We start from the raw sequence: 21,147 nt of genomic DNA, 5'->3' as shown, positions 1-21,147 counted from the left end.
TCAAACCTATACCACTCGTCGATCACATTCTCCTCGGCGTAGATCGCTTTCTCCAATGCTGCGACGTTCTACCAGCACCGTTGAGGGAAACTAACAGTCGCAGTTCCGGGGGCAAGAACTGCGCTTGTTTCGAATTCCTCAAGTCCTCCATGCCGTCCCGCTAATGTTATCAAAGTTTCTGTAGAAGGCGCCACAGTTCTCGCTCTCGTCGATACCGGTGCAGCCGTCTCCGTCATCAGTGAAGCGCTCTGCCGTCGAATTCGCAAAGTGACCACTCCGATTTCCGACTTTTCGCTCCGCACCGCCTCATCACAGCACATTCACCCCTCCGCATCTTGCACAGCCCGTGTGCTCATTCAAGACGTCTTGTACCCCACCGAGTTTATTGTTCTGCCGAACTCCTCGCATGATATCATCCTCGGATACGATTTTCTATCGACTCATCAAGCCGTTATTGACTGTGCTCGTGCACAAATTGCCTTCGCCCCCCTCTGTGATGCCCCCTTCTGTGATACCCCTCCCCGCACTGCAAAACTTCTCGTCGCCCATGACACCGACATTCCTCCGTTCTCTGCTGCCCTCGTACCACTGTCTTGTGAGTGGGTAACTCCTTTGACTGCGATTTTTACACCTTCCGAAGCCACTTCCCGTCATCCCTGCCTCCTTTTTCCGTTCGCGGTTCTCGAAATTCAAGACGGCAAGAGTGCACTTTACGCCTCGAACCCATTTTCTTGCCCAGCAGTCCTGCTCCGTGGCGAATGCATTGGACGTCTTGAAGAGCTTGATCCCAGTCATATCACCACTCTTGCTGACTCAACCCCCTCCTTCGACGTTAGTCTGTGCTCTTGCGATGTTGCGACCGCTTCGACGCCCTCCGACGTTTTCCAACATGCTATTGATGCTGATCTTCCACTTGCGCAACGTGATCAACTTGTCACCCTCTTGCAGAACTTCGCTTCTTCATTCGACTTTCCTCAAACTGACTTGGGCCGCACGTCTGTCGTAGAGCACACCATCGACACCGGTAAAACTGCACCTTTGCGCCAGCGCCCCTATCGCGTGTCGGCTTCGGAGCGCCAAGTAATTGCTGATCATGTGGACGACATGCTCCGTCGGGGTGTCATTCGGCCATCCCACAGTCCCTGGGCGTCTCCAGTTGTGTTGGTACCTAAGAAAGATGGCTCCTTCCGGTTTTGTGTCGACTACCGCCGGCTCAACAAGATCACGCGCAAGGACGTCTATCCTCTGCCACGCATCGATGACGCACTAGACTGCTTGCAGGGCGCCGAGTTTTTCTCCTCGTTGGATTTACGATCTGGCTACTGGCAGGTGCCAATGGCTGACGCTGACCGCTCTAAAACTGCCTTCATCACACCAGATGGATTATATGAATTCAACGTCATGCCCTTTGGGCTTTGCAACGCCCCGGCCACATTTGAACGCCTCATGGACACTGTGCTTCGTGGATTCAAGTGGCGAACCTGTCTTTGCTATCTCGATGATATCGTAGTCTTTTCTACCGATTTTCAATCCCACCTGCTCCGACTGAAGGACGTTCTCACTTGTCTCGCTACCGCCGGCCTCCAACTGAATCTGAAGAAGTGCCGCTTTGCTGCTCGCCGACTAACAATTCTAGGTCATGTCGTTTCTAAGGATGGCATTCTTCCCGATCCCACCAAACTTCGTGCAGTTGCCGAATTCCCACGCCCAAAATCACTGAAGCAGCTACGAAGTTTCATTGGCCTATGCTCCTACTTTCGCCGCTTCATCTTAAATTTCGCCTCTATTATTGCTCCTCTCATCCAGCTCCTCTCCGGTAGCTCCGACCTCTCCGCATGGACACCTGCTTGTGATGACGCCTTCAACACTTTACGCCGTCTTTTGGTTTCGCCTCCCATCCTCCGCCACTTCGACCCGAATGCGCCAACTGAGATTCACACTGACGCTAGCGGTATTGGGATAGGCGCCGTTCTCACCCAACGCAAACCTGGTATCCGAGACTATGTGGTGGCGTACGCAAGCCGCACCTTGACCAAGGCAGAGTCCAATTATTCTGTTACGGAAAGAGAATGCTTGGCCATTATTTGGGCCATCGGCAAATTCCGTCCGTATGTCTATGGCCGACCATTTTATGTGGTGACTGATCATCACGCTCTGTGCTGGCTGGCGTCCCTCAAGGACCCGTCCGGCCGCCTTGCTCGCTGGGCTCTTCGCCTCCAAGAGTATGACATTCGTGTCATATATCGCTCAGGCCTCAAGCATACTGACGCGGACGCTCTTTCGCGCTCACCGCTGCCTCCCTCTTCGTTGCCTGATGAGATCTGCGCCTACGATTTGTCTTCGCTTGCCACTATTGACATGGCCACGGAACAGCGGCGCGACCCGTGGATATCTACACTTCTGGACTTTCTTTCAAGTCACTCTCCAGGTCGTCTGTCTCAGGCGCTTGCCCGCCAAGCTCACCATTTTTCAATTCGTGACGGGCTGCTCTATCGCCGCAATTATCTTCACGACGGAAGGAAGTGGCTTTTAGTCATCCCCCGTCATCTCCGCGCCGAAATTTGTGCTGCTTTCCATACTGATCCCCAGTGCGCCCACGGCGGAGTGTTGAAAACCTACACGCGCTTGCGTCTACGCTTCTTCTGGCGTGGAATGTACCGCTTTGTCCGCCATTTTGTCCGCTCCTGCCAGTCTTGCCAACGCCGAAAAACTCCTCTCAAGTCCTCTGCTTCGTTGCAGCCGTTGCCCTGTCCTGCCCGTCCGTTTGATCGTGTCGGCATAGATCTATACGGTCCCCTTCCTACAACTTCAGCTGGCAACCGCTGGATTATCGTGGCAGTGGATCATCTAACCCGCTACACTGAGACATCATCATTGCCCTCTGCTTCCGCACGCGACGTGGCTGCCTTTATTCTGAAAAACCTGGTTCTTCGCCATGGTGCCCCTCGCGAACTGCTCAGTGACCGCGGACGCGTTTTCTTATCAGACGCTCTTGAGGCTCTCCTGAAAGAATGCCGCATCATACACCGCACCGCTACCTCGTACCACCCTCAGACGAATGGACTGACAGAACGTTTTAACCGCACTCTCGGTGACATGCTGGCTATGTACGTGAACACCGACCATTCCAATTGGGACCAAGTTCTACCGTTTGTTACTTACGCATATAACACCGCGACACAGGCCACTACTGGATTCTCTCCATTCTTTCTCCTTTACGGGCGCGAGCCACCCTGTACTATGGACACACTTTTTCCCTACCGCCCTGACGTTTCCGAATCTTCCCCGCTATCCGATGCCGTCACGTACGCAGAAGAATGCCGTCAGCTCGCCCGCTCTCTCACAACAGAAAATCAGTGGCAACAAAAATACCTCCGTGATACCGGCGAAGCTTCGCCATATCTCCCGGACACACTGGTGTGGCTCTGGGTGCCCTCCACAACCCCTGGCCTTTCAAAGAAGTTTCTTGCTCGCTACCACGGGCCATATAGGGTCCTCCAGCAAACATCTGCAGTCAACTACGTAGTTGAGCCCGTCACGCCCTCTGCGGACTTGCGTCGCCGTGGTCGTGAAACAGTTCACGTGAACCGATTGAAGCCATTCTATGACCCCGCTGTGCTTTCCGCGCCATAAGTCGCCAGGATGGCTCCTTTTTTTTACCCGGGGGGAAAATGTATACTGTGATAGTCATCGCCATCGACATGCACCTGTGCGTTGTGCGACGAAGAAGAAGTACGCTGGGCTCGCCGTTGCAAGGTCCTGTCCTCACAGCTCTCCATCTGAGCGTCAATAAACGCCCTATTACAATATATATGCAGCATTATATGTGAGAAATTTCTCAGAATCCTTCTTGTCAATTATGCTAAGAAAGTGACAGACAGCAACGAAAGGCCAGCTCCTTATGTGCACAAACCGTCCAGAAAGATTTTGAGACTAATTTTCTAGCCGCATGTACCGTTTTGATGAATGATCAGTGCAATGTGTTAACTTTGAAGGACATTTGTTTTTTGTTTTTTATTGCTTGCCGTTCTTTTCAATTATGCATATCTGTTTATGCCCATTTCCTTGATTAAATGTTGTTTTTTTATTACTGTATTAAACTGACTACGACTGTCTACGTGTGCGTCAGTCGCGAGACTACGTATACATCTGCTGTCTTTCAACCTATTCATTTGTTTTAAACGAAGCTAGAACAGCGCACTTCACTAGACAACTGAAATTTTAACTGTATGCGTAAATTTTTGCCCCTTACTCTGAATCTGAGACGTGCTATGAATTTTCGTCAGTGCCTCTTTTGCTCTAAACGAAAACGGCAGCGGTTGACAGAATATCCACCGAACAGTTTGCCATGCACTAGCGTCAGGTCGCGTTATACCAGCTTACAGTTTTCAAAGGCACACTGCATAGAATGGTACATATAGTTTTGTGAAAAATTTAGGGGCAAAAAGTGTTGATGTGAGTGCACCCGAAACTTCATTCGACCGTGCGCGACAGCACTGACGAAGGCGCGCGCGCTCTCGCGCGCACGCGCATTATTGACTGTTTTATTGCTCATACACGATAAATCAGACGCTGATTACGGCTTCTTCCTATAAGCCATAAGGGGTGAAATATCAGAACCTGCCGGTTGCAACCGATGCGGGCGGAGCGAAGAGCGAGCGCGCGTTTCCCTTGCGCGTGAACGGCTGTAGCGGAGGAGCAAAGGGACTTTAGCAGCAGTGGGGCGGTGGCGACCCCACCGAGGCGCGGCGGGCGGTGGAAACAGACCCCATTGGAGAGGCCGTAAGAGAAGAGAGAAACGCGCTCTCCCTCGAGACCGGCCGTGGTGTGAGAAACAAGGCCTCCTTAGAGGTAACGGCCACAAAATGAAACTTGTGGACTTCGAGCCGCCGCTGTGGAGCCGTGGCGCGCCCGCCGTCGACAAATGAAGGCGAGCGAATGTTAAGGAAGATAGAAGGGAGGGGGCAGAGTTGCAACGGCGGACGGCCAACACTCCTGTGCAGCGTGTGTCATTGTGTCATATCTCGGCAGAGAGAGGCACGAAACGGGTAGTTCACCGCCGAAAAGGCTCGGGAAAACAGACCGCGCGCACAAAGGGATCGGCGGCAGTCTTTATCTCGCATTGCAGCGCCGGGTTTGCGCCGTCCGTTCACCGTTCCCGGTCTGCATGTCTCAAAAACGTCCGCATGTGCGATTTTTCGCCATTGAAAGAATGCATGAATTTGACAGTCGCACAGACCTCGTTCGCAGTAATCAAAAGTTCGTCTTGTGGAGCCTTTATATGAGGACTCTACTGTATGCCACTTTATAGTCAAGTGATTAATCAACCATTTAAATACAATTAGTGAACCATGTGATAAATCACTGGGTATACCACGTAAGAGAGCAATTATAATCTGATAGATAGTAATTAATTATAACTGACCAGTGCAATAATTGTGCAAACTAATATATGTAGTGTACTGCAGCTACTAGCGAGATCACGTATTATCTGATAGTTTATTTAATTAGCTATCGACATCGATTAGTGTCAATAATGCATTCAATTATGGTGCATAATAATGCCGTATATCGTTGGCTACCTACTGGCGTGCACATTATGGATACACCATTGCTCTGTCATTGCCAAACCATGAAAACCAGAGCTTGCGCTCGATAAACTATACGTTCGAGCGTGTTGAACGCCAGCAATTTTTTTTCTCCATACGAGCAATGCACTACTGCCTGTCTATTGCCTGTGACCAGACGGTACTTCCAAGCGCTGTATTTTCTCTGCAGGCGGATCGAATTCCACGAAGGGGTGATTTCAGATGGCTGCTTTTCTCCTCGTGCGTCTTAGTTGCAATAGCACTGCAAGAGCAAAACAGTGAAGTGAAATCTCGCTATTTCTAAAATTTCGTATTATGCGTTATGGACCGCTTTTAATAAAATAGACCATGTTTTCTTTTTGTTTGTCTGGTTTTTTTTTTTTTTTTTTTTTTTTTTTTTTTTTTTTTTAGATCAAAAACCGACCTTTCGAACGAGGGCCGTGCTATCTGCACTCCGTATCGTCCGAACACATTCTAAAGCACAGATAAAAACACGTATGGAATTCATTCTGAGCGCAGCCAAGAATTAAAAAATAGAAAACAGGGAAACCCTAATTCCTTGGCGAAAAGCGCCGGATTTGCGCGCGCCTCTCACTAACTGCGCGCTCCCCCCGCGTCGACTCCGCCGGCTGCCAGTCATGGAGCATGAACGGCCACCCTAACGTCCCGACGTTTTTGCAACTGTAACGGATGAGAAGTTATTGAAACCGCCCAAGTTCGGCAAATGCGGAGCATGAGATGAAGAACCAGCGCTCTATATTTCTGCCTCTTTAGGAGCAACCTAGAGCGATTACCGATCGATGAGCAGAAAGAGGAGGAGCACATAATTTAATGCGAAGAATGGGATTGTGACGTACTGCGCAGCGACCGGACTGACGTGGAAGTCGTCAACACAGTTCTATATTGCACTGCAGAGCTCATAAATAGGAAATAACAAAAACGTTTCCGTGTTGAAAATGCAGAGCGTTCATTTTTTTTTTTCTTTTCTGTGAAGGAACGTTTTCTTTTTTATATATATATAACGCAACACTTTTATAAACATTTCATGCATTGCTTCCCCCTGTGGGGCAATATATGTGAACAAATCGATCCATTTCCATACAGTTAAAAATTCCTGCTATTTTGTATGCGGATGGGGATGCTGAATTCAAAGCAACAAATCAAAGAACACCGTGAGGCAATCAGAAGTTAGAAAACATAATGATGGATTACTTAGAGCTTACAGTTAATTTTTGAACACTACCTACCACACCCGAACAATTTCATTGATTATCTGACTGAAGTAGACATGCGAAACGGTAGGCTGCAGTATACGTGCTGCCACGTCGCCAGCCCACTCTAAGGACGAAAACACCTCCTTATTGTTTACATTAGAATTAGAAATATACAAATTGTAAAACAGCGCGAACATCGAGGGACAAGAACGAGAAAGACACGGGACGAGCGCTGACTCTAAGTTTTTAATGCCAACACTTGGCGCTGTTGTGACCGGAGTTCCGGCCGAGGTATGCGCAGACTCCAGCAGCTGACTATGGAGGCATACTTAGGGGACGCCGGCGAGCGACCACGAACAAAAGCAGCGAAGCGGCAACGACGGCAGGTGTTTCCGGCTGCGACGACCAACCCTTCCCGCCCCCTCCTTCAGGATAGTGACCAGCTGCCCTTCGAGCCTTAAGGTGGCGGTCCCACTCCAGCGATGAAGAGACGACATTTTTGGCGATATTCATACGCCTACTGTGCCTGACTAGTTTAGTTTATAAATGTGACTTTAATATATTTGTAAAGTTTATTTCCTCTCCTTTCTAATGGTGCATTTGGTTTATAAATAGCTGCAACGATGTTTAAGCTGTAAAGGAAAACACAAAGGTAAGAAACGGCTTTTCAGCTCTGCTTGTCTCGGGAAAAGCGAAATTGTGCAAAATCTTTTGCACCTAGGAAAACACCGTTCAAGATGCTTTGAGACTAGATGTTAATGAACAAAGTTAAGCATTGTTATTACTGTGTATCGCATAGTTTATTAGCCACGCGCCTGTGAAAAGTGTATAAAACAGGTAATTATACATACAATAACTTTCAAGATACGCATTCTGCTGCGGAGATTTTTTGCACAGTTGGAGGTCGTACATAGTTCGCTTTTTCCTGAAAATATCATCTGTCTGCTTCATTTAGTGTAAAAGTTATTTGTGATCAAACTTTGCGTTTTTTGCAAAATGGCTAAAAGTACATGCTAAACTGTTCAAGTAATAAGCTTTTATCTGTGCTGAAATTTCGCGTGGAAAAACTTTACACCTCGCTGTCAGAGGATAAGCATCGGTTTTTTTCTACGACTCTCGAGGAATGTGCACTGTCAGGATGATTTCAACTAATTTTTTCGTGGTTCACTTGAAGCGCGCGAGCTCTTCATGAAATATTTTAAGCATGATTGAAATGCTCCATGGCTTGTTTGTTTCTGGCGAATATAACTTAAAGGTTCGGGCTTTCGTTCCTTTATTCAACCGGTAACAATTATCAACTACAAAGTGTACAAAAAGCAAATAATAGTGGAATAACAGAGCCACGTGTGATAAACGTAGTAGGTAGCGCCATCTACAAAATTTCATGTGCACTAAAATGTCGCAGTTCAGAAAAATTACGAGGATGGCGCCACAAACACCCTGAATCGAGGGGTATTTACGAGAGGGTATTGTGCTTTTACAACGTTTTCCCTCTGCCCTTTCCTTTCCATCGGGCGAGAGAGGTAAACACTGGCGAGTCGGGTCGAGTGGTCGGGTCGAACTGAGGAACTAGGAGGTGTTGACTGAGGTGCAGGTGCTTCGCGCATGCGCAGTAGCGCTACTTGAAAATGGTCCCTTGACAAATGTACATTTGCTTGCTTTGAGATTTATTTATCGCCTCGAATTAAGTGTGTCATACTGTTTGTGTGCCGAAACGTTGCCAGCTAAGGCTCTCCCGCTACTTACTTACTCTGCTTACTCAGCAAGATATAATCGTGGCGGAGACATTCAAATTTTTTTTCTGGTTTTGTTTTGTAGTCTTGTAGCGCCCCTCGCGCCGCGCTTTAATCACAAACAGCGGCACGGCGCTGGACAAAGAAGAATTTGGCACTAAGCGTCTCAGTGCAAGCAGCGAAAAAAAAAAAAAACAGTTCGAACCCGAACGCTGTCGGAGCTGGTTATTCCTCGTCTTAGCTCCGCCACAAAGCTATCTTCAGATGTTCGCGGTGTTAGCATATATTGTGAGGGTGTGGAATTTAGACATTTTTTTTTTTTTTTCAGTGGCAAGAAGAAAAAATATCTTCCCCTTTCTACGATAAAATGAATAGTAGGGCACGGAACTATAACACTGCATAAATTAATATAATATGATTTCAAAGAGCGTCTCCCTAGGAGAAATTGCGCGAATACTTGTACCCTCTGCCACTTTACTGGTAGAGATAAAATGTTTCGACAGTCTGCCAAGTACAACTTGAAAACCTGAACATGCACATGCATGCCTCTTCAACCTTCCCACTGAAGTTCCTATATAACGCAAGCAGTGCAGGCTCCAAAGAAAAGGAGAAAAAATTATATAGTGGGCAGCCGAAGATAATCACCAGCGTTTCAGTCATGTTTTTTTTTTTTTCCCCGAATGTTGCGTTCCGGTGATGATAGTAAAGGTGCCGCAGTAGCTGCCGGGGATGTTTTCGGTGAATGGGCAAGTAGGAAACAGCCATGTGAAGCTTCTCCAATACAAAAATGTGATGTTGAATCGGGTTTTGCCACTGCATTTCCGTCATTCCCCTCACTAAAAATTAAAAAAAAAAAGAACGATGAGCCTCAACGCTGCTGAACCGAATGTCGAGCTTTAGCTCAAATGAGAGAAACCACTGTAATGAAAAGTTCGACGAAATGCAGTCTGATCAGGTGGTGGCATAAAAAAATATACAGGGTCACTGACAAAGTTAAAGTTCCATGAATACGTACTAACTTTTCGGAAGCCCTATATACAGCTTCGTTGTTCACAATGGAGAAACCAGACAAAAAGCCTTCGTTTATAGCTTCTTCAAATACTTTGACTTGATCAGTGGCCCTATATATATATGAGAGAAAAGACTGAATTGGTTTCCCGTTTGATGCTTTTATTTGCGCTTATTTTATTTATTTTATACGTGCATGATGTCCCGTCCTCTTCCCAGCTAATTCCGCTTCGTGAAGAGGGATATACCGCGGATTGTCCCAAGCATTACGGCGTCTAGGGTAAACCGTTGATGCATTCGGCAGGGAAGCTGGTTCGGCGTTCATTTTGCTATAATGCTATACCTGCCTAGCATCGCCTGCTACCGCGCTTTGCTGCTGTGGCCGGGGGCGTGGAACGTTCGGTCTAGTTTGCCCCGGCACAATGAAGACGGCGATGTTGCTATGGTGATGGCACTGTTTACGATTCTTAGAAAAACGCGCCACTCGCGCAAGTGAGCAACAGAGCTAACGCTCTAAAAGCCCGTCGGCAGGCAGAGCGTTTCCAAAAGAATGGGGCCCTTATCTCGAGTAAGGTAGATACCGTGTCACCCAGGCGTCCACTCACCCGCCGTCTCAACGCCCAATTTGTTGACTTCATATTTGAACTTTGTTTTGAAGCAACTCGACTTCCTGTGCTCTGAAAGGTATCCGATCATGTTAGCAAAAGTGAAATAGAAGCGTGTGAGAATTTCGAAGCATACAAAGAACGTGCTTCCGTTTGACCACATGAAGCAAAACCGCTGTATTGCATTGCTATGGAAAAATTCACAAACTATAGCACATGCCAAATCTGACCGAACGCGATCTGATCGATGCATCTAATCGTTTGGCATTTGCAGGAAAACATTTGGTAAGCATGGGCGCTCTTGCATGGAGTAAAAATTGGGCTGTGATTATTATGTTGCAAATGTGTGAATGTACAAGTGCCACATCACGAAATTATTTACTACCAACACATGAAGCCGAAAGGCGGGCTCAAGACTAAAGTATACTTGTTGCATACGTGTGTGTGCCCTGTGAAATGAGTACAATAAAGTAGGCTACAAGCTACAGTAGTCCACCCAATATATTGGTTCAGAAAGTACATGCATCATCACGGGCAGCTGCAGCACGACAGGTCAGCGTCTTCCATAGCATGCTACTTTTCACATCAGATTTCAGTGTCGAGTGAAATTCTGCAGGAGAAAAATGTTTCTAGGAGATTAATTGTTAAAATTTTATTCTAATTGCTTGAAAATACTGTGTTCCTTTACACACACACACACACACACACACACACACACACACACACACACACACACACACACACACACACACACACACACACACACACACACACACACACACACACACACACACACACACACACACACACACACACACACACACACACACACACACACACACACACACACACACACACACACACACACACACACACTATAATAAAAAAATAAAATAAAAAATAATAAGAATAAATAAAATGAAGACTGTGGAGCATCCAACTGGGAGTAGGGAAGTGGCCGCCATAAGCGCCGACAAAAACTGTCCCCGTTAGGTCCTTTCTTCTGGCAACCTTCCTTTACAACCCCTTCTCCCCTTCCCCCATTTCCCACATAGTTTAGTGTGAATGCGCCTCCTCAGTGCCGAAGAGAACATGAATACATGCCGGCCTCCTGCGCGATACATAGCCTCTTGGTGGATTTCACATCTATTTCGGAATATCGATTCATCTCAAAAGGAAAAAATTGGCAATCATTCACTTATTTGCACATTGTAACTTACCAGCTCTAGTTTCCAAGATTGGACAAGCACGAACAAAAAATAAACAAGGGCGACTGTTGACTGAAGTTCAGCTAATTATAGCTACATTATCATATTTGTAATCACGTTTGATAAAGCAAATTTCTGGTGACCGCAAGAGCTGACAGCTTCCACTACAGTCAAGGAGTGTTCCGATCCCTACTATATCTATGGCATCAACAATAGGGAGGTTTAGAATATGGTACCCCTACCGCTTAGGGGGACAGGGCAATAGCGCGGGTGACAGTAGGATCACAATTCTCTATTATAGTGCGCACGCTCCGCTATTACTCTATCCCACTTACGGATAGGGTCGCCGTATTCTAAAGCTCGCTAATGATCACTCGATTGCACAGCCCAAAAGACAAGGATCAAAAGAACACAAGACAGAAGCCGACTTCAACTAAGGTTCATTGACGAAGTGTGCAGAAATAATGCCATTCGCTTTTCCTTTTCACTCGTACTAAGATTGCACTGTGCAATCATGTTGACACCCTGTTTTATTTGTGTTCAGTCAAGCTAGCCTACTGCAGTCCAGTCCAACCCCCTCACGCTCGGCGGGTAGAAGCAATGTTCGTGGCTCTACAGCGGAAACTATATTTCGTCTCACAAGATATCTGCAGCACTGCGAAAGGCAGAGGAGCCCTTTCAATTGTGCTCCTAAGTGCCTCTCGCCTGTGCGCACTATAATAGAGAATTGTGCTCCTACTGTCACCCCCGCCAATTTGGGGGGGGGGGGGGGCAGAGGCACTTAGAAGCACAATTGCCTATTGTACGCGTGATACTGGTTGGACCGGCTGGGGTGCCTCTGCCTTTCGCTATGCTCTAAATATCTTGTGAGACGAAGTATAGGCAAGAGAGGGAAGGCTCTTGTCCAATTGTCAGGGCGCATATTGTTCGAAGTAGTGGTGCGGTGGGGTGAAGAGGGGAGTTCAATGGGGCAGCCCATGCTGCGCAGGACGGGGACAAAATCTCTCCCCTTCTCTGCCTGGACACTGCTGTGGAGCCTCAAAAACCTTTGAAAGTCCACGCAGCAACACAAGAAAAGCGTTCAGGCAGCTCAAGTCGAGAGGGCTGGGTTGCTGGGTGCTCAATTCCTCAGTCATGGATTAGTGGCGTAGCCTGGTGTCAGAATCTGAACTACTTCCAAGATGGCGACCGTAGAACCGCCACCTGGCGCCACGACGGCGACCACAGGGCACCTATTCTTGTGCTTAATGGGCACAAGACGCGTCACCGAGCAGCATTGACCCCGCTCGCCGAATTCTCGAGGCAAGCAGGTGACCCCCGTGGAATTTCGCGGGGTGAATGACCACCGTCAAAAGGCGACTTCTCGGACCATTTTGCCCTGGTACCGAAACTCCATCTCCTGCACAAAATCGTCATCGACATCAGAAGATTTGCTCTCGCCACCGGAAGATGTGCAAGGAGGTTCACCCTCGGTAGTGGGCGGCACCTCGAGTGATCCCTTGCCCCCACTCATTGGATAGTATCGATGAACTTTGTTTCCCCAGCTAGGGAACTGGGGATAACAAACCATATTTAACTGACGGATTTTGTTTGGACAGATAGCTCCGTTTTCCTCTCATGGCTTGTACCCTCTTCAGTATGTAGAAAGTGTATATAAATGTTACATTTTGCCTCTCCTCCCTGGCTGTCTTCCGCCTCGGTGCATCGTCGCCTCCTGAGCCCGCTGCGGTGAAGCTCGCCCCCTGAACCCGACACACTTCAGCGCTTATAAAGGAAAGACACAATGCACATGCTACGTCACACTGAAGTCGATAAAAACAAAAACAAAAGGCAGAGATAAGTGTGACACTCAAAAGCCACCAAAAAAGCTATCTCTTTTATAGTGACAGATGGTTTGCTTATACATTTTGGGTCTTGATTGATATGGAATTAAGGCTTCCATTATTTCCCGCGTTGTCTGATCACAGCGCTTGTAAAGTATATCTGTGCTCCGCCATACGGCGGTGCAAATTCCCTTCTTTTTCATTGCCTCCCAATTCTTGCAGTGGCTTACCAGGCAAGAAAGTTCCTTGTTAATGTCTAGATTACTTTTGTGCTCGAGCAACCTTTTATTTATGCAGCGTCCCGTCTGCCCTATGTACCGGGCTCCGCAGGAGAGCGGAATTCTGTAAACAACCCCTTTGCGACAGATGACGAACTTGTCCCTGTGCGCGATGCCATACCCGTTCCTTTTTTTTTTTTTTTTTTTTTTACAATTTACAATTATAAATATTTACCAACTAGCCCAAATGAACATTCTGCTCAGAAATATACGACGGTCATCTCGTCTTCAGCAAAGCGTTTGTGAATATGTTTCTCGTGTCCCTACGTCACTGAAGGAAAGTGAACAAGGCAAAAATATTTCACGCGCTTTTGTGTGCTTCCAACGAACTTTTTTGAATCAGGGTCATTCAGAAAAAGCGCAGGCAATTTGTTACATGATAACGGTCATATAATGCGTATCCCATTTCCACGTGCTCTACGCGCTTACAGCGAATTTCCTTGCGTAGTCATTTGCAAAACGCTCATGCGTTTTGTTACATGATAAGGGTCATATAATATGCAGCCCAAATAAACAGGGCGGGCGTCCTGTGCGGCAATGGCCGATCGGCGGCTAGCAAGTTATGAACTCACGTTTCACCACACTGTAAGAAACTGCCAAATGGAATTATTGCGGAGGAGACTCTGGCCGCCCACTCAGATAATCCTTCCAAGCATGCACGGAAATGCGCACTGAATCGAGCCCGCACCGTCCGCAAAGAACTCGGGGGCGCGACGAGGGCATCATCTGGCGACAACCGTAGGAAGCAGGCAGCACCCGGCCGGGACCCTTTGCGGTAGCGAGAGGCCAGTTTCTCCCCCTAAAGACTTCCTGCTCCATAGCAGGGATCGAGTTGGAGTATACAACGGTTACTCGCTGCATTCCTGTAATGTTCTCAGGGATTAACAACTGGCCGGTCAAGACAGCGTGTCAGTTTTCAGCTATCGACTATAAACGTTCTCTGTGCGCGAAATGTGCGAAGTACAGTAGAGCCATGTGGACATACATTGGAAGGACACAAGTTAGCGCGGTTCACTAATGGCAGATGCCGAAATAAAACACCACATACTAATTAGTTTTGTCGTGACTCGAAGACAGTTTGAAACGTGCACGAATTGATGTGCCGTGATATCTTGTCTTTGCCGTTTTGTTCTTAATAAGCAAGTTTTTAGCTACGTGCTTACCTTTATATGCGCCATCGCTTGGTAACATTCCACAGATAGCCGCACATTATCTATTTGTCGTGTCATTCCCTCCCATTTGCTGAAGCGTGTGGGGGAGTCTGTACCCTGGGGCAGAGGCATCTGAAAAAAAAAAAAAAATGCGAGTGCCCGCATTAGAGGAACCACGCGTAAGAATAGCTAAGAAATAGAGACCGAAGCAAGGAAAGGAGCAACTAGACTGGCGAAGTGCCTCGAGAATTCCCAGCTCGCGTTATTACCTTGCTCGGGTCTGGACCATCTGGTCATCTGATTTCATCGCTTTTCTCCTGCGCTAGACATTTTCGATGACGTGAACGTTCGAAGCTCTAATCAGAACGACGTCTTTTGCCTGCCTAGCCCTCTTCTTAAGTCCTGTGCATTTTTCCAGCTTTCATGAACTGGCTGTCCACGGCAAGAAATCACCTCTTTTCCAGCTGTAGTCAATTATGTGGTTTCGGAAATTAGAAAGATAACTTAAATGCCAATTGTGCTGCTGTCTTTAAGAAAAGCAGACTTTGAAAGACGGTCATAAGATGATTGAGAGCGACAGGAATAAAAGCAGGTGGTTGCTCAGATCAAGGTTCTTGTACTCAATGTTGCATTTTCCTTGAAATATATTACCTATTGTACTTGTTTATTGAAGAATTTTATTGATAGTACCTATTGCTATAGCTTTTAGCCTTTATTTCGAATGATGCAAAATTGTGTCTTGTGTCTCGTGATATGATTTTTCTTTTGAAATATTATTCGATTCCTCGTGCAATTGTTCGTTGTGAAAACATGTACTTTTTCAGTCTTTTTCTTGGTATTATATGCCCCGCTACCAGTTTTCTTTATCTGAGTTATCCTATCTATGTAAGGCTTTTCATATTGTTTTGTTATTGCGCATGAGTCATCCTATACTGCCTTGTTGTCCGTTTTATGGGTCCTGTCAAGCTGTCAGGAACAGCTTTTAGTCTGTAAACCTGCTAGAATTTTTTTCTATGAAATAAATTAAAAATGAAATCAAATTAATTTCGCTAGCCAGTTTCGCCAGCCTCTGGCTACAAAGCCAAACTCACCATATGTAAAGCAAGCAGTGGACGACAATAAAATGACCAGTTGTGTCATATTATACATGCGAACGAAAAATGCTATGGAACGAAAAATGGTAGGGGTAGCATTTAGAGATAGGAAGCGTGCAGAGTGGGTCAGAGAAATAACTCAAATTACCGACATTCTAGCGGAAATTAAGAAGAAGAAATGGACATGGGCAGGACATGTAGTGCGAAGAGAGGACAAACGATGGTCGCTTGGGATAACAAACTGGATTCCAAGGGAAGGAAAGCGTAGCAGGGGGCGGCAGAAAGTTAGGTGGGCAGATGAGGTTAAGAAGTTCACAGGGGTCAAGTGGATGCGGCTAGTACAGAACCGGGTTAAGTGGAGAAATATGGGAGAGGACTTCGCCCTGCAGTGGGTATAGTCAGGATGATGATGATGATGATGATGATGATGATGATGATGATGATGATGATGATGATGATGATGATGATGATGATGATAACGATGTGCGATGTAGCGGATGATATGAGCGCCTGATGAGCAAAGTGGCTCTTCAAAGAAAAGTAAAAGAGCTTCAGAGAAAATGTCACTTTAGTGATTGTGACGCTGAATTGGTTGCAAGGCAAACTGAAAGCCGTCTAATGCATAGCTCGAGGAAGGGCAAATATACGCATGGCATATGTTCACACATGCACGAACCTTTATCGCCACTACAGTCGGGGCTTGAAGTTAGGAGGGCCTCAGAAGATCATGACACCCCCCCCCCCCCCCCCTTCCTAGTACTTAGACCCCCCGCACTCGAATGTAGGGACTGCATGAATCCGGAGCAGGCAGCCACTTTTTATTCTTCTTGTTAGTGGTGGCAATAACACTTCCTTTCTATCGTCGCTAAAATTTCGCCCTTAGTTAAGACAGGAACCATTAACACATTTTGTAAACCATGAGCTCGAAAACTATGAAAAGCCGGCCGCACTACACAAATGCTGGAGCTGGTAGGGTTGCCTTCTGTTACGTTTGGCAGGTTGCCGGTTGCCAACTGGGTCTTCTGTTTTCGTCAGGGTGATATCAGAATCAGCCTGCTAGGACCATCGCATTCACGCTACCACGCCACGCAGGCACGTTCATACGGCTCGGTTAAAGCGGGGCTTTAGCAGGTAGCCTGCGCTATCGCGTCACACCCTTAAAGAGGGAGCTTAAGTGTCCCCAATAATCTTTCTATGTTGCGCTTAAAGCACCTTTGTTTACAAATGTTTTTACATCTATTTACTTTACAAAGTCTCCGTCAGACCAACGACGTCTCTGCCCTCTAGTTCAAATGCAATACAGAGTAAATAAAAACTTAAAAATTATGGGAACACCTAAGCTCCTCCTCTAAGGGTATCAAGCGACAGCGTAGGCTACGACTCCGCATGGAAACCTCCGCTTTAACCAAGCCGTAGCCTATAGGGTTTCGTGTCTGACTCAGAATGCAGGGGTCCTGGCAGGCTGAGTCTGATGTTACCCTCCCATATGAAAGGAAAGGCCGAGTTGGCAGCTCCGGACAAACGTATACGTCAGACAGTCAAGTAAGTGCGCTGCTATGTCAGCTGCCAACTTCCACCTCCAGTGCAATGATCGTGATTTTTCGCATCAAACGCCGACACCAGACTTTCTTGTGAACGGCGCCTTTAAATTTATCGCGTCAAAACAGCAGTTGCTAACTTTGGGCTATGGTACGCGGCGTGAGTATTGCTCCGCTGAACAGCAAACGAAGCAAGTTCAAAGCCTTTCTTGCCTCATGCGTACAGTGAGCAGAAAGTTTGAGCGGAAAGCGTCACTAGAAAACGTCCTTCGCATTGACAAGAATAAAAAAAAAAAAAAAATCTGTCTCCACTGGGATTCGATCCGCCATCAACCCGATCCCAAGCGTAGTGCGGACATCAATGCTCCAGGCTGGGTTTGAAGCTTTTGAAGTGAACTTTTTATTTCATTACGGCGTTAAACTGTTCGGCCTGGCAAGTATAAACGTGTAGGACCATAGTAGCCGCGTGCTCTCATTCTTTGTCATTTATTTTATGTTTTCCAGATCTCAAGGTTTGCAGGCAAGACAGACAGCCTTCTGTGTATTATTTTCCTTTTACTTCAGTACTCCAAGAACGGCGGCAGTAGGACCAGCTTTCACGTTCAGTTAAAAAGTTGAAGCATCGTGTTTTAGCCGTGTGGAAAGGTTGAGGTTGTTGCTGACTACAGGCGGTATTAGCTTTGCGGTTCTGCCGGCAATTGCTACACCGCAGTGCCACTTAAATAACAGATAGTGTGCACAAGTCAGTAACACATAATCGCACATAATCACACGTAATAGATAATAGTCACTACTTCTGTCACCACCTGGATTCCAGATTCGAGTCATGCAGGAAAGTTAAAAGAAGGCGTGAAACCTACACTACCGGCTTCGTCACAGGTAGACAATATCCTGAAATGAACTGATGGGGACTCCTGTTTTCTCGAGGGAAGCGAATAACACACTCCTTTCCTCGCCGCACCCTGGACAGCTCATGATGTAATGTTCTATATCCCTGTACACAGCACATGTTGAGCACAGCGCAGAAATTGCCAGACCCGTCTTACAGATCCAGCCAGGGGTACGAGCAGAGCCCGTGCGAATGCCATATAGAGAAGTGGCTTGGGATACCTTCAGTCCTTTGGTCACGCATGGCTTGTAGAGTGAAATCTAAAAGGAATTTAAACGCCTGGGGACTGTTTCTCTTGACATCATTTTGGTGTCTTGACGAACTCTTCTGGATGGGTGTTCCGGAAGCGCTTTATGGGCTACGCTGTCCGCCACCTCGTTGCCTATGACACCTATATGTAAGGGCACCCATTGGAAACGTATTGAAAAGTCTGCTGAGCAGAGTATACACTAAGCGTATAACAGAGTATAACATACCCCCTAAAATTAACAATTTGAAAGTAATTAACGTATTTAGTTAATTAGCTAACTAATTTAAGCATTCTGCCTCTTACCTGATGTCCGCCGCAGTCCTCCATATAGCGCAGAGTTAATATTAATCAAAAGCCAGTCACGTTTTTTAATTATTTTGGACCTTCTAAAAAACGACATACGGCCTATGTGAATGCGGAAAACACTGTAATAAACACAAAGATTGAGCATGTTAGGCCGACTCTTCCACTAATCATTCCAGTTCTCCTCTCCTTCGGGGCAAGAGTCAAGGGATATTCCTTGAAACCAGTGTGCAATTCTTTTCATGGTTACATAATTTCAACAGGCAGATTCCTATACTAGGTATGACTTCATTACTCTATCTGTTCCTGTTTATGTTTTTTTTTTCTAAATTCTAGTTAAACACCCATATTCATCTGATTACTCCAGTACTTGATCATATATATTTACAACCTACAATGCATCCTGACCAATCCCCCACCGTAGGTATGTGCCCTTTTGTCTGAGGTCAAGCCACGCGCCCGACTCAATGGCCACATTGCACGAAGCATGCCCTGCTTGCATGCGTAGTGCCACCCAATCATTCATTTCGGGGCTTTTTAATGTGAATGCGGAAAACACTGTAATAAACACAAAGCTGGAGCACGTTAGGCCGGCTGTCGACCAGATATTCTTACGAAATAAGGTAGGGCAAGGAATTCGCACGGTCCTTGCTCTTTTTCGGCCTTTAATTTCTGAAAGCAAACTTAACCCTCCTTGAAGCTACTCGCTATTTCCCCGGTGTTTTTTTTTTTTTTTTTTTTTTTTTTCTCCTTAGAAATAGCATATGTCCGGTTTAACTGTTAACTTGGTTTGGGGCAAGATTAATTTATTTAGATTCTACGAGCATATGCACAATGTACAAAACTCAGCGATGGTCACGGATTTGTTTACAAGAGCAAATATTGTGGCTGTAATCATTTGTACACATTTTATGCTTATCATCGTCTGCACCAAGCGGTTAATCTAGGCGGGAGTCTGTGTTTATGTTGTGGCTTTTATAGTAAAGGCTGCAATGGCCTTCAATTTCCCTGTATTACTATATCTTCATAAATACAGAAACATAAACGTCAATTCAAGCGTAAAGTTATTGTGGTTCTACTTGAGCAAATTATGAACTGTGGACAGATTAATTAAAATTACATCTTTAGTTATTCAGGTCATCGTGTTGATCTCTTTATTTAAGAATAAAAGATTACATATTGGCGAGAGAACGACGCAGAATCAGTCGCTAATTTCTCTGTAATGAACAGCGAACCCTCCTTCAAAAAACTATCGTATTTCCTTCAGGATGATTGGAGTATACTGGCAGTAGCCAATGTTGCACCTGGCTACGGCACGAGTAGCTCCCCTTTCGAAGGAATGCGCAGTGGCATAAATTTGTATGTTCTTTCAGCATGGCTTTCCTTGTCGGTGCAGCGACACACTCCTTTTCTTACAATGCTCCTGGATCGTCGTTGATTGTGCGCGCTTCTCTGATCATGCTCCTTGACTCAAATGAGCATATATCCTTCGCGCGATGTTTTATATACGAAGTGAAAGTAAAGTGCACTCGACCGCTGTACCCAAGGGTGCAGGATCGAATCCCGAATGTGGCGGCCGCTTTTCGATGGAGGCTAAAAGCAAGGCGCCCATGTGTTTTGCACGTTAAACAACCACAGGTGGTCATTGAAGTTTCCGGAGCAGGCGTCTCTCATAGTCTGAGTCGCTTTGAGACCCTAAACGCCATACACCAATGTCACCCGTTAATAATTAGGGGGATTATTAACGATGCGCCCTTAACGGTGCGCACAGTCCCAGACACCCCTAGAGTGAGTGGGGGTAGCTGTTCCGGTCACAAAGGAGATGCCCTCGACCTGCGTGGCAAGCTCAGCCGGAATTCAACTACCTTGTAGTGACAGAAGGGGGTGGCCGTTTGGTGCCCAGCTGTCGCCGGTTCAAGCCAGAGTAAGGTTCGGAGTCAGAAGTAGCAATCAAAACACACTTTATACAAAGCAAGAGACGATACAGAGGAACACACAAACACTAAAATTGCACAGACGAGAGGTTCACAGAAAAACAAACGCTAAGCATGCAACTACAAAGGTATTCAATATAACACAGAGGCTTTACAACACAGATGAAACACGAGAGAGTCACATAAACAAACACCAATTGTTCACCGGGCACTGTTGCAGTCCGACGCCTCGAGAGTCACGATGGGGCCGCCATGCAAGACGAGCGCCGCTCCCTCGCAGGTCCGTGGGCTTGCCAGCAGCGTCACACTTGCGAACATGCAGCATGCACCTGGAATGAAACGAAGAAATCAGCCTTGAAGGTAGAGCTGTAGCACGTGCAGCTTGTTTGATTTTTCTGCAAATTAACGTTTAATTAGCTGACTTCGTAACGTATATAAAATACACCGCAGGTGCAACGTGGCTGTTCCTAAATTTGCATGCAATAAATGAGGAAGCGTTGAGGGCAGCATTATCTCGAAAAAAACTGCGAC

General features: G+C 46.5%; 1 protein-coding gene across 1 annotated transcript in view; it reads right to left on the bottom strand.

The window, feature by feature from the left end:
* LOC146202551 (uncharacterized) overlaps positions 1–21,124 on the bottom strand; it is a 65,375-nt gene extending 44,251 nt beyond the window's left edge. Inside the window, exons 1-2 of the mRNA XM_084584772.1 lie at positions 20,822–21,124; positions 14,621–14,740 (exon numbers count right to left, since the gene is read on the bottom strand). Of these exons, the coding sequence (XP_084440898.1) occupies positions 14,621–14,740; positions 20,822–20,941 (240 nt within the window). The 5' untranslated portion in view covers positions 20,942–21,124. The remainder of the gene's footprint in view (positions 1–14,620; positions 14,741–20,821) is intronic.
* Positions 21,125–21,147: the final 23 nt, after the last annotated feature.

This window comes from Amblyomma maculatum, chromosome 1, assembly GCF_055883805.1.
Source record: "Amblyomma maculatum isolate TAMU_Amacu chromosome 1, ASM5588380v1, whole genome shotgun sequence".
Taxonomy (NCBI): domain Eukaryota; kingdom Metazoa; phylum Arthropoda; class Arachnida; order Ixodida; family Ixodidae; genus Amblyomma; species Amblyomma maculatum.
The sequence above is the reverse complement of the archived record's forward strand: the minus strand, read 5'-3'. Positions and strand labels throughout refer to the sequence as shown.